The sequence below is a fragment of the Bombus vosnesenskii genome, unplaced genomic scaffold (genome assembly GCF_011952255.1).
Source record: "Bombus vosnesenskii isolate JDL3184/JDL3185 unplaced genomic scaffold, Bvos_JDL3184-5_v1.1 scf7180000016275, whole genome shotgun sequence".
Classification (NCBI taxonomy): domain Eukaryota; kingdom Metazoa; phylum Arthropoda; class Insecta; order Hymenoptera; family Apidae; genus Bombus; species Bombus vosnesenskii.
In genome coordinates this window covers 799,105-812,154 of record NW_022884344.1, presented here as the reverse complement: position 1 = coordinate 812,154, position 13,050 = coordinate 799,105, and the positions used below count along the sequence as shown (strand labels likewise).

The 13,050-nt window shown below is 34.5% G+C and overlaps 1 protein-coding gene across 3 annotated transcripts in view; it reads left to right on the top strand.

The window, feature by feature from the left end:
• Window positions 1–12,356, top strand: part of LOC117242653 (unconventional myosin-If-like) — a 42,948-nt gene extending 30,592 nt beyond the window's left edge. For 2 of the 3 annotated variants that reach the window (XM_033509502.1, XM_033509500.1), the window contains exons 11-21: window positions 4,666–4,836; window positions 6,035–6,201; window positions 6,355–6,568; window positions 6,953–7,183; window positions 7,393–7,677; window positions 7,753–7,908; window positions 8,420–8,559; window positions 8,653–8,804; window positions 9,055–9,432; window positions 9,685–10,020; window positions 10,393–12,356. In XM_033509502.1, the coding sequence (XP_033365393.1) occupies window positions 4,666–4,836; window positions 6,035–6,201; window positions 6,355–6,568; window positions 6,953–7,183; window positions 7,393–7,677; window positions 7,753–7,908; window positions 8,420–8,559; window positions 8,653–8,804; window positions 9,055–9,432; window positions 9,685–10,020; window positions 10,393–10,469 (2,307 nt within the window). In that variant the 3' untranslated portion in view covers window positions 10,470–12,356. The remainder of the gene's footprint in view (window positions 1–4,665; window positions 4,837–6,034; window positions 6,202–6,354; window positions 6,569–6,952; window positions 7,184–7,392; window positions 7,678–7,752; window positions 7,909–8,419; window positions 8,560–8,652; window positions 8,805–9,054; window positions 9,433–9,684; window positions 10,021–10,392) is intronic. The other variant, XM_033509501.1, reaches the window with a different exon arrangement.
• Window positions 12,357–13,050: the final 694 nt, after the last annotated feature.

Sequence of the window (13,050 nt, the reverse complement as noted above, 5' to 3'; positions counted from 1 at the left end):
TAAAAAATCATGAGTGAAATGCGTATCCATTTTCGACATCTCGTGTTATATGAATTTCGGAAAGGAAGTTCTGTAACAATTGCCACGAAAAACATATGTGCTGTTTACGGAGAAAATGCGCTTTCATCTCGCACCTGTAGGAAGTGGTTCAAACGGTTTAGGGCTGGGAATTTCTGTTTAGAAGACGAGGAACGCTCCGGGTGTCCTCCTCAGACAGACGAAGATAAAATTCGGGATCTTGTTGAAAAATCACGAAGTTTGACGGTTCAAGAGACGTCAAATGTTCTGAAAATACCCAAGACAACGATTCATAGGTGTTTAAAAAAAATAACATATATAACCGCTCGAAAAACGGCACGAACTTATGGGATGATCTATTATGTATAAACATACATAATATAAATGTTTAGAAATATGTAACAGTGATGTATGTAATTATTCATTTAATCGCCTGTGCCAGGGTTCTTTTGCACGAAACGATTACATTTGAAGGAGTTCATTAGATTTCATCAGTTTTAAAACGAGGTGGCTAACGGTTTCCTTATCCATGGAAATCTCTTGATAGAAGTATACAGTTGCACTGTAACTACAGAACGGTTTTATTTTCGACGGTGCAGAAGATGTCACAGGAAATCCTGCCATTCAAAGTTAAGAAATTGATTAAAATGATTCGTTGAGGATTCAACTTTGAGTATCCTTTCATAGATCGTCTTGAAATAACGTTATTTTATTTCCAGTCTTCATCTGTTTCGTACAATGTCCTCCACACGATATAGCGAATATTTGTGAACAAATTTTTGACTATGCTATCGTGCATATACAGAGTGTCTTGTTTTAATCCGCTCAAGTTTATTTAAAACACTTTTTCGAATAACCTACTGTCTTTTTACTGCGCGAATTAAACTTGTTCCATCTCGAGGAGGACGTCTTACGATCATCACCAGATTTGTCTAAGTGGAAGAGTTCTCGAAATCTAAGTCTCAACATGATTTTTGCTCTTTTAAATGGAACCGTGTACTTTCTTATACGCCATTCGATACAGTTTCTCATACAAAAAGGTATTGAGGTACTTGTATCTAAAAATATACAGTTTAAAAGATATTCCAATGTTAATTGAATAATTCGGTGCATGAAAGATAGAATAAACTTTACGAGATTAAAGTTAGGATATCTTTCAAAAGAATCATTTTATCACGCGTGTACTTTGACACCTTTTCGTGTACATTTCGTTAGAGAAGAAAAGTCAACTTGCAATCTCGATGGCCACCTGGATAACATCCGTAACCATCAGCCAACGTTCTCCTCATTGTTGTTGATTATTACCTTATTACCACATAAAACTACTACGATAAATTTATGAAATTAATACAAATTATAAATTGACTGGCAATTTCTATGAAAAATGTAAAAGCGCAAAAATACACAGAGCGCGTGTTTCATGCAAAAATGTATAACATATCGAAAATACAGCGCTCTCCATAGTACGAAGGTCGTGCAAAAAATAATACTCTCTTTAACGTAATATACTTGGGTATTTTACGATACAACCATTGCCCTATTTAACACCTATGGTAATGGTGAAACGAATAATTGTATTACTTATTATTATTTATTTATTATTGTTTAGTCCGTGCCTCTCGGCTTTGGGCGAGCTTTCGGTTTTACAACTCGTTTACCTATTACGCTTTTACGTTCTATCAATCTTATATATCTTTATCTCTTTATATATCTTATATATCTCTTTTCTTATATATCTACACCTCCACTCTATTATATTGCACTCCATTATATGATCTGTCTCTAAAAACTATGGCAACTTTTGGGATTTTGCCTCCTTACTGTGCTTCCTTATTGTCGTTCCTCCCCGTCTTGTATTGCCCTTCTCTACTCAATTATTGTTTTTAGTTCTGTTAGTCCTTCTCCAGTCTCGTTTAGTATTTTTTCTGTGTCCCTTGATCCTCCTGTTATTTCGCATTCTTCTATTACGTGTCTTGGGTCTTCTTCTTTCCTTTTACATAGCCTGCATCTTTTTTCACCCCCTTCTTTCCAGTATTTCCCCTGCTCCGAATACGGGTGGTGCTTATTTGACTACTTGCGAAGGATCGTCGTAGGTATTTGGAAAGATATTCTACAGGTGTGACGGATGAAAAGAGAGAGAGAAGAGTGCGTTTCGTCCCGGGACTACCGGTGGACTCGTCAGTAAGGCTATGCCCGGTAGTCCCTGCCTTAGACGTAGAGGGAGTCTCGCTAGGTGCGGTATTTATATCATCGCTCGGTATATTCGACCGCTAGCGAGTTAGACAGACAAACTCGTTGTCGTCGTAGCCCTCTAGTGTTGGCGGTTGGTACCCGCGGATCGCCCGGGAGGTGTTGCGCCGCGTTGATGCCTCGACCTGTCGGCGTCCTGTTGATACCGATCCGCCACACAGGAAATAATAAAATTATTGAATTGTTATAAAAGTAATACGAAAATGGTTTATTAAAAAAATTATTTACTCGCATAAAGTATCGATCGAAGTACCTAACCTGTACGTGGCCTGACGGAGATTGCAGTGAAAACACGCGTAGCAGTTAACGTGTTAAAAAATTGAGAAGATCGTTTTTAGGTATATTTGCGTGCTATAAGTTCGCGTCCTTATTCATCTTGAGCCACTTGAAACCATCGCTGCATAAATAGCGGCACCATAGCAAGGATATCGATAACAGGTTCTACATTTTAGACATTTAATGGCATTGTTTATTCATATTGCTCGTTTCATTATTTACTCGAATATTTCGGTTTGCTGTCTCGAATTGCAGACGCGTTTCTTGAGATCCTCTGTAACGAGAGACGGCCGGCCACCACGTTTACGATCACAGACAGTTTCTCTACTCGTATTGAATTCCCGTACCCATCGTCTCACGAATGATTCGATCATAATCTTGTTACCGTAAATTGTCGAGATTCGATGGTAAATTCCTTTCGAACGAAAGTTTTCAGCATTCGTAAAGCGTAGACGTGCGAGAGATCGCGTGGCAATTTTGTCGCTCTCGCTCGCGTCGATGGAAACTTCAATTTCCTCTTCTTCCAATAATGTTATAACGCGTATAACGCAATGATATTGTTAGAACTACTAAAGCGATAATTCTGCATGGCCTAAACGTTGTAAAGCTGCCTGTCCCCTCTTCGGGGCAAGTCCCAAATCAAAGTGAAAGTGTTCGAAAGGTTTCTGATGATTGAATATCGACGATTCAACGCGATCCATGATCCATGATCCAATCATTCAATCTTGTACGATCGTTAATTGGTAACGCAGACCCCCAATCCCGTCCAGGAATCGTATTTATGTAATTTATTACATAAACTATAATTTCCTCAATCGCCATCCAACGACATAACAGAAAAATAGGTATAAGGAGAAATTATCGTCAATTGCGAGCACGGAAAGGTTTTAATACGTAATAAGAGAAAAGCATTTTGACTTATTTAATTCCTAATTGCAACCGCCCAATATATTATCACGTAAAAAATGACAGGAAACCTTTACCTTTATTCTATAATAAGAGTACAAGTTTACGACTAGACCGTTACCGAAAGACTGAAGCCTCGATCAAGACCCAGCCCTTCTAAATGTTCGTTTATCTTCTGCCTACGTGCCGAATTCATATTCCTTTGTTTTGGAAGTTGGTGTCGTGTGCAAGGCGGTTCAGGTTTCGGTTGTAGATGTTTGTTGACGTTACACATCAACGTTATTTGTGTTGAGATGATCGTCGGTGAAGGTGCCCACAAGAAACACTCTTGATTTTCAACAATAACGTTTATTAAACTCTTAACAATTAACAATAAATAACGATTAACCACGATTAACGATTAACAACGGTCAACGATTAACAACGATTAATAAAACAAATAACGATTAACACTGAACTATCAAGAGTCAATAACCCGTTTCTCTAATTGTGTTTGACGCTATGCCGCTTAACCTTTCGCAGTTCGGAGCAGAATGAATCTTTTGGTTCGAAAGCAAACCGATTTTTTTCTTTGTTGTCACTACGCGCGCGTTTATTAGAAATCCGCGACGGTTGCCGCGTATGCATTCTTCCGAATATTCGGCGAAAGAACCGTAGGGATATCGATGGTATTAGCGCTTTGTGTCGCGAAGCCGTTGGAAATTTCCGTGATCGGGTGCCGCCACAGTGTCTTTAAAATGGCGTATAAAATTCTCTTTAACCTCCTTAATCTCGTTAAATTTTCTAGCTTCTGTGCTACATGATAAGAGATTTGTATTTTGGACGTTAAATGAAATTTAATGAACATTTTAAGCCCGTGATACGCGTTTCACTCGATTACATACAATCGTTGATGCATTTTCTGCAATATTAGCAAATTTATATTCTTCGCTATCTGTATGTGTCTCATCGAATAATAATATACCGCCATTTGTAAAAAGTAGCTACTCGCCAATTCTAAGTGTGAATTAGTAAGTGAACTGAAACACCGATGAAAGCTATCCGAAGCCATGTAATATGTAACAGAGTTTACTCGATAGAATTTAATGGGAGAGCTGTATAAAAGCGGTACGAGACCGCTGTTACAACTAACAGGCGCAAAAATAACACTGTTCGACGAATTTGAACTTTTGAAGAGTTGCTTTTGAAAATAGTTAAATCAGTGATAAATTTCAGGAAGAATACGTATCGGAAAATATACAGTGGACTCCGATAGAGTATTTTAATAATGCGGTTGTCGTCGAGCTTTTGGAAGGTAAACGTCCACCAGGTCTCTTCTTAGTACTTGACGATGTATGCGCTACTCTTCACGGTGGTAGCGCTGGCGCCGATGCAGACTTGCAAAAGGTAAAATCCAAACAGTTTATACATGCATGTATACTAATTTTATATAAAACAGTCTTTGCGATAATACTGCTAATTGAAAAATTAATAACAGTTTTATCGTAATACGAATGAGTCATTACTCGTCGTTACATATTCGGATATTAAGAATCAATACTCGTTGTATATTGTTTGAATAGTCTGGCATTAATGTAAATTCTAATTCCCTTTGTAGGAGATTAACCCATTCGCAAGCGCAACAGTGTCGCGTGGACTGGCTCAAACCGTGTGTAATTAATAAATGTAACGAGTCAAGTCGCTGGATCAACACACGGAGTTATTATTGCATCCGCCTCGAACGTTTTACCGTTTCTTCGCGTATCTTTATTCGTCGTTATTTATCGTTTAGCGATGTATATTAATCTCTCTCGATCCCTCCGTTTCTTTAGTATTTATTGTATTTACAGTTCCTTCTGAAAGTCCTTCAAATTTATAAATTTTACACGTACGTTACACGGTGTCCAATTGCTGTATCCACGTTCCTCATGCTACAACGTTCATTACTACTCTCTTCGCTTGTTTCAATAATTCTACGTTTTGGGTCGAAGTTGAGAAATGTCATTTAAAACACAACCAACAAATCACACACACATCCTCCACATTGGTGACCCCGACGTGATCACTTGATATGGGAAACCGTCAAGTGTATATAAAATAATTAATAAATAAATAATTACAGACTATGTTCGCTAAGACGCTGGTACTAGCGGATTCGCTAAAGACAGTGTGTAAATCGCTAATAAGATCGCTGAGATGACTGACTGATCAAAACTCATATTGATTCGCACGACTGACAAGTGATTGATAACTGAACTGTTACGGTCGCGTTCGTTTATTTATACTGGTCGGGGGAGAGCCGGAAAATTTGAATTCGAGTTTGCTTGCACGTAGCAGCGATGTTGTTTTGCCCGGAGTTTATTTATTATTACCTTATTTGTATCCTAACGATATTGATACTCCGAGGCAAAACAACAACATGATCTGAATTGTCCTCTAGCTCATGTGCCTCTACAGGTACATAAGAAATGACATTAACACGATGCGTTTCTTAATTCAGTGATACATAATTAATATTATAAAGGATCGGATAATTTATTTTCTCAGTTCTCATTAAATTAATGAATTTTTGTACTAACAGAAACTTTATTACATTTATTTACAGAAACTTGCAATTGCATCTAACGAACACGAACATTTTCAAAACACGCAAGACGGATTTACTATTATGCATTATGCCGGTATAGTTTCGTATTCGGTTGATGGATTTTGCGATAAAAATCGCGATGTACTTTTCTTAGACCTTGTGGAACTAATGCAAACAAGTACGAAGTAAGTCATTGCTATTGTCTTTTTACCTGTTTACTTATTAAATTTCTGTCAAGTAAACTTGGAGATTCCTACGCTCCTATATTTAATTTTATTTTAGCTTAATCTACTGGTAGGTGTATGTAAAACATCTATATATATGTTGTGAATTTGCAGTTCTTTGATCCAGAAATTGTATCCGCCAGAAAGTCAAACAAATAAAATAAAAACGCTTAGATCCAGACCCACCACTGCAGGTAACAAGATTAGAAACCAAGCAAGCCGATTGGTCAATCAATTGATGAAATGTACACCACATTATATCAGATGCATTAAACCAAATGAGACAAAAAGACCACGAGATTGGGATTCGGTTAGAATAAAGCACCAAGTATGTCTTTTTTCTCATGAAGTTAACGAGACTCTTGTTTTTATTTGTTTGTGCATGTTCAATTTAATAATATCAAGACATACCATTTTTTACATATTCCTATTTAAGAAAAGAAAAGGAAATATTTATATATATTTATATACTGTATATTTATACAGTAACTTGTTTTTTGATATAAGTTAATTTAACAATTATGTAGAAACCTCGAATCTGGGATCCAGCAACTATAAACTTTTTTATTCACGCTTAAATATATATTTTAAGTATGGTATATATATATACGTATATATATGTGCAGTAGATTTAAGCATTTTCAAACAACACAAAGCACGACTATTACATATTTCTCTGATTAATGTTCTGTTTTCATGTTCTTTCATTTAGGTGGAATATTTAGGTCTAAAAGAAAATATTAGAGTACGTAGGGCTGGTTTTGCATATAGAAGACCGTTCGCCAAATTTTTACAAAGATATGGAATTCTCACGAAAGAAACCTGGCCACGTTGGTCTGGTAATGAAAAACAGGGAGTCGAATGGATATTAAAAAGCCTCGATATTAATCGATCACAGTATCAACTTGGAAAAACAAAACTATTTATAAAAGCTCCCGAAAGTGTAAGTTTCGATTTTATTCTAAAATACAGTGATTACATTGTAATAGTTTAATTAGTGGTGTTCATAAAGAATGATAAGAATCTTAGATAAGACGAAATATCGGTTGGTCGGTACAAAAGCACAGCCTTTGCCGTAGAAATCTAAATACTCAAAAAATTGTTTCATATAAATCTACAATATAAATGATCAATGTTACTATTGTTTAATAGCTTTTTACGCTAGAAGAAGCAAGAGATCGGAAATATAACATGTACGCTAGAGTAATTCAAAAAGCATTCAAAAAGTACTTTGCTCGAAAGAGGCAAGAACAAGAAAGACAAGAAGCAGCTGATTTGTTGTTTGGTCGGAAAGAACGTAGACGAGCTAGCTTAAACAGACATTTCATGGGCGATTACATCGGATTGGACGACAAACCTCAAATATTAAATTTAATTGGAAGAAGGGAGAAAATTTTTTTTGCTGAAGTTGTGAAAAAGTATGACAGGAGATTCAAGGTACTTATCTAAATCTACGGAAACTAGCTATTAACAAATATACGCTACGTGTAACGATCTAATAACGGTTCGCAGACGAGTAGAATAAATTTTATTCTCACCAACAAATACTTATACCTTATCGGTCAAGAGCAAATCAAGAAGGGCCCAGAGAAAGGCAAATTAGTAGAAATTATAAAACGGAAATTACCATTCAATCAGATTAGTTATGTATCATTAAGTAAACTTCAAGTAAGTAATTATGCAGAGTGAGTCAATAAGAAGTACCATATAAAATAACTATTGCTTATATAAAATAGCTGTTAATTGGTTTTATTTCCAAACGTCTTAGATGAATTGTTATATTTTAAGATACTCGCCGGATGGATGCAATTACATTTTAGAATATCTTTTATTTTATTTGCCAGATATTTTAACTTCAAGTTATCAAATTTTATGTATGAAAAACAAGGAAAGACGCGAATCGATATCCTTGCTTTTACGTTGTCTTTGTCTTTCAAATCCCAATAGGTAACGAGTTTATTTTAAATAGTACTTCTTATTCACTCACTCTTTATCTATTGCCATTGATATTGCTGTTTTGATCATAATCATTATTGTCATTGTAGAAAAAAGTGTAGAGATGGTAATGAACCAATTCTTTCACCAACCCATTTATTAACCATAATTATTACCACATCTGTTGATACTAAAACTATTGTATCATTATCGACAATCGATTATTTTTACGTATTGATTACAGGATGGTTTTCTCATTATTCATGTGAAAGAAGATTACGATAGCTTATTAGAGTTAGTATTTAAAACAGAATTTTTGATTAATCTTAGCAAGAGATACGTCGAAGAAACTGGTCATATTCTAAATATAAAATTTAGTAACAAGTAAGATTTTTAATACATCAAACGTAAAATAGTGATTTGGTAAATTAAGTAACGTAACGTAACGTTATGTTAATATCATTCTTACTTTTATAGTTTAGAATATAAGGTTAAAAAGGAAGGATGGGGAAGTGGAGGTACAAGAGAAATACATTTTATACAAATGGAATATAGGAATAAAGAAATTTTGAAAACAAGTGGAAAGATTCTAAACGTTTGGATTGGGCCAGGATTGCCATGCACCACTAGTAAGTTAACAGAAGTAATCGTTAGTCGATAATATAGGTACTGATAGTATCAGATAGGGTTGATCGGTAATGGAAATTATTTATGTAGTATTCTCAAATTTGAAAAATCTACTAACAATAAAAAAGTACCATTTGGTCGAATAACAGGAGGGTTAAAAAATGTAGTCTCTCTCTATTTGCAATACACGCAATAGTTTTTATATTAAGAACTCGTCAATGTACTCGTACGATGTAAGCACTTACGTTTTAGATCCAAATATTACTAAAGCAACGACGTCGACGAAGCAGCAATACAACACGTTGAAAAATAGTCATCCTTTTTCAGCAGTTAATTTGCAATCAGGCCCGAACAGATCAATTCAGAAAACTACTCGATCTGTAATTACAGAACAAAATCAAATTTTGGATCGTAAATTGAATAATGTATCACCTCCGAATACGAACGTATCCGGAGAACCTACTTTTCAACTACCTGTGAAAAAGATATCAACAGTTAATCCTTCGAATACTTTACATACATCCACGGAAACAAAAGAGAAAAAGCAGATAACAAAGCAACCGAGAAAGATACAAAATAATGGTGTGCCTCTGATGGGCATGTATACCAATCCAAACGACGTACCCCGAGGTGAGTTAATTTTTTCTTTTCATCAATTTCCGATATTTTATCAGTAAATATTAACAGAATCGATGATAATTGTCGGGCTCATTTTTGACTGCTTCTACCTCAGATACTAATTGTCGGCTCTACTTGAAAATTTCACACATCATATATTATTTACATACTAAAGGATATTTAGTTTGCCCAATGAAATTTCTTCTATCCTGTGTCACAATAATAGAAATAGTTCTGATAAATAAATTAATATTTATAATTAAGCAGGTTTACTGAAATTTCCGCCGCCTCCTTCCGAACCACCGCCACCACAAACACCACTTGCTCATCCAGGATTTCGACTTCCGCCGATTGATAGCAACGATCGCATGAATAATATTAAAGACGTAAAACATAACAAAGGGATGCAAACAGTTATTGGGCAAGTAGTAAATAAAACTGGAGATAACAATTCTCGTGTTGTTCCGCCTAATAAACCACATCCGCAAAAACCAGCAGTGCCTAAGTTACCTAAAGCTAGAGCTTTGTACGATTACAATCCTCAAGATCACGATGAGATAGGACTCAAAGAAGGTGACATTGTTGAGATACTTAAAGAACGTAAGTTTAACCAATTTGATAATCACTTTAAAAATAATCAAATCATAGAAATACACGATAATAACTTTTTTGTTTTGTTATTTATCGTTATTCATTGCTATAAAAGCGACACATTTATAAATCTGATGGTGGTTTTATTGGTTTTTATTGATTTTGCGTAGCAATTTTGTTGTTTAACTTTTACTCGAATTAGGCAAATTAAACTTGAACATGAAATTTATCGCTGTTGTACGACTCATAACATTTAATGCATATATTCGACATCAAGTAATTAGTATAGTGACTCGACTGCTTGTTAATCTCAAGCTTGTTAAAACGTAGCAAGAAATTTGAGTATATATTATAATTTTCAATGTATATCTGTCGTTTCAGACGAAGGTGGTTGGTGGTACGGTAGGTTAAAAGGAAAGAAAGGGCTGTTTCCATCAAACTACGTTGTCAAGATATAAAGTACTTTGTTGTATATTTTTAGAATAATCGTTATAACGTTATTGTAATAATTTAAAAAGATATTATTTATATAGTTAAAATATAGTAGCTATTTTTCACAACCAAATGAAATGTATTTGTAAGAAATTTAATAGATTAATTTTTTGTTGTTAAAATTAATATATTTTTTATGCGATATATTCTACGCTGCAACGAAAGCTAACCAAATTTTAGAAAAGAAAACAATTTGTAAAGAAAATGGAACAACCAAAAAGTTAAAAGAACATGTATTGCTCTGTAGAAGCGTAGATCGTATGAATCTAAAGTCAGGATTAGTTTCTATTGCAACAGAAAAATCTAAAATCGTAGAAAGTATAAAGTAAAAGATAAATACTGTATCTGGTCTTCTAATAATTCCAACACCTTTTAATTCGTAAAATATATTTTTTGTATTAAATATTTCCTGAAATTCTATGTTTGTTGTAATTTTTTATTCGGCGTGTTCAATCGAAGCATTCATTTCAAAATCTCCGTCATTTCTCATTTCCTTATTCAAACTCGCAATTTCCATCATTAATAACTGTAACAACAAAGTATAACTGTATCAGTAAATTTATACGATGTACGATACTACAGAGTGCGAACTGTGTTCATTACTATACGTGTAATACAAGATACATATATTTTTAATCTTTCCGAACGGACTGCAGGAGTATAAGCTACAAATGAATATAAGAAGAAAAGTTCCATTGTTACGTTTTATTATACAAGATTGTAGGCGAATATCAAACACAGCTTAAAATACGAGTGTAGAGAATTTTGCATCACAGGATACAAAAATTAAGTAAGTACTTTTATATTTACTTAAACCTGTATTCTAATTGTTAAAATACTTCGTTGTAGCAAACAGTTAATATCAGTTGATAACGATTACTCGATAGACTCTTGTTTCAAAATGCAAAATTCCCTACAAGATGTATATGTCAATTCGCTTATAACTTTGTATACAAGTAACAGACTTGCAACAAAAGTTTGTATAATATTCTTGTTTTAGTTTCATTTGCGAGTTATTCTCCTACAGGTTGCCGGGCTGATTGAAAAAGACTGTAAACAATGCAGCTTAACACGATGCTTCGAATATTTTTGTAGGTCAATATTTTTAGCGTTTCGTAATAAACAATAATAAAGCAAAGATCGCAATGTATTTCCGAAGTAAAAAATGTAATACTCCGTGTTCAATTATAATACTTTTATAAATGAGTTAATACTTCTACCATGGATATTATACATGTATTCGTGCAACGCTCGTTGCAGCTTACTTCTATAGGGTTATCCTGAAACGAAGCGTTTCGGATTGTGTTAACGTCCTTTATTTGCCTTAACTGCCTTTGATTAGTCAGTGGGGACCATAAATAACACGGTTGATAACCCAAAGACCAACTATAATCGATTATAGTATTCTTAAGCAAAAGTTTTACAATTCGAACATGGGTAATTACAGAAAAGTACTACCGCCTCGTCTATTTCGAACAACTTTTTACTTTTTCCGTTTAATATGTTGATTTCTGTAACATTAAGAAATTGTCGAAATCGATTAGGCGGCAGTACTTGTAAATAATTACCGGAATACGTTCTAACATTCTGCATTGTAAAATTGTTTCGTTCGTTTTACAATACAAATTTTATAATAAATTATATGTATCTGAGCCAAAGTATGAAAAACTGTTTCTGTTGTTTTTCAGCGTTTATTTATTAGTCGTTAAACAGTATTAATTGAATTTAGTCGTAAATTATAACCAACGAGTGATGTAAAATTGTTATATGAACAATTAAATAAATAAAACTTGTAACAGTTTGTAAAATGGTCGGAGATACGTAATTTGTTAATAAAGATATGTTTGAAAATATAAACTAACGTTTATTTGGATGATTATCGATATCTCTCGCACCTCACCGATTTCAAGAATTTTTAGATATCCCGCAGAAACGAACGTACCGAGCAACTTTTTCCCTATGTGCATAATCACCGCTCGTTCTTAGTTTGGATATTTGGAAAAAGCTGCTGCTACCATCTCGTAGAATTTCGCCTAACCAATTCTACGTCCGTGACAGCGTATGAGTAGGTACTGGTTGCCTACCGCCAGGAGACCCGTTTGCGCGCATTTCCACAGGTAGTTCAAGTTTACCTGTGGCTCCTGAAATTAAAGTTTGTTGTATAATGTGAAAATGGTTCGTATGTATAAGAACAAATTGCGATAAACATCACGATGAAAGAATGTACAAAATGGGAAATTCAGACATTTATTTATACATTTTTATGAGTTTGATTGCATCAGTGCGAAATACAAGATGTCGATTTTTTGTTCTCTATAAACAAGTTACATACGTAACATGCGCTCAAAAACATTCGCATTAACAAAGTGAGCCACCCAAATATCATGTATCGATTGTTTCAACATTTTCGAATAAGCGTGTAACTTTTCTGTTATCGGAAAATATGTGAGAGCTAGTGAGAAATTTCACAGAATACAAAACGATCTCGGAACGCAAAGTGGATATTAAATTCGTCGTACGTTCGTAAATAGACGACGGATTTTCCTG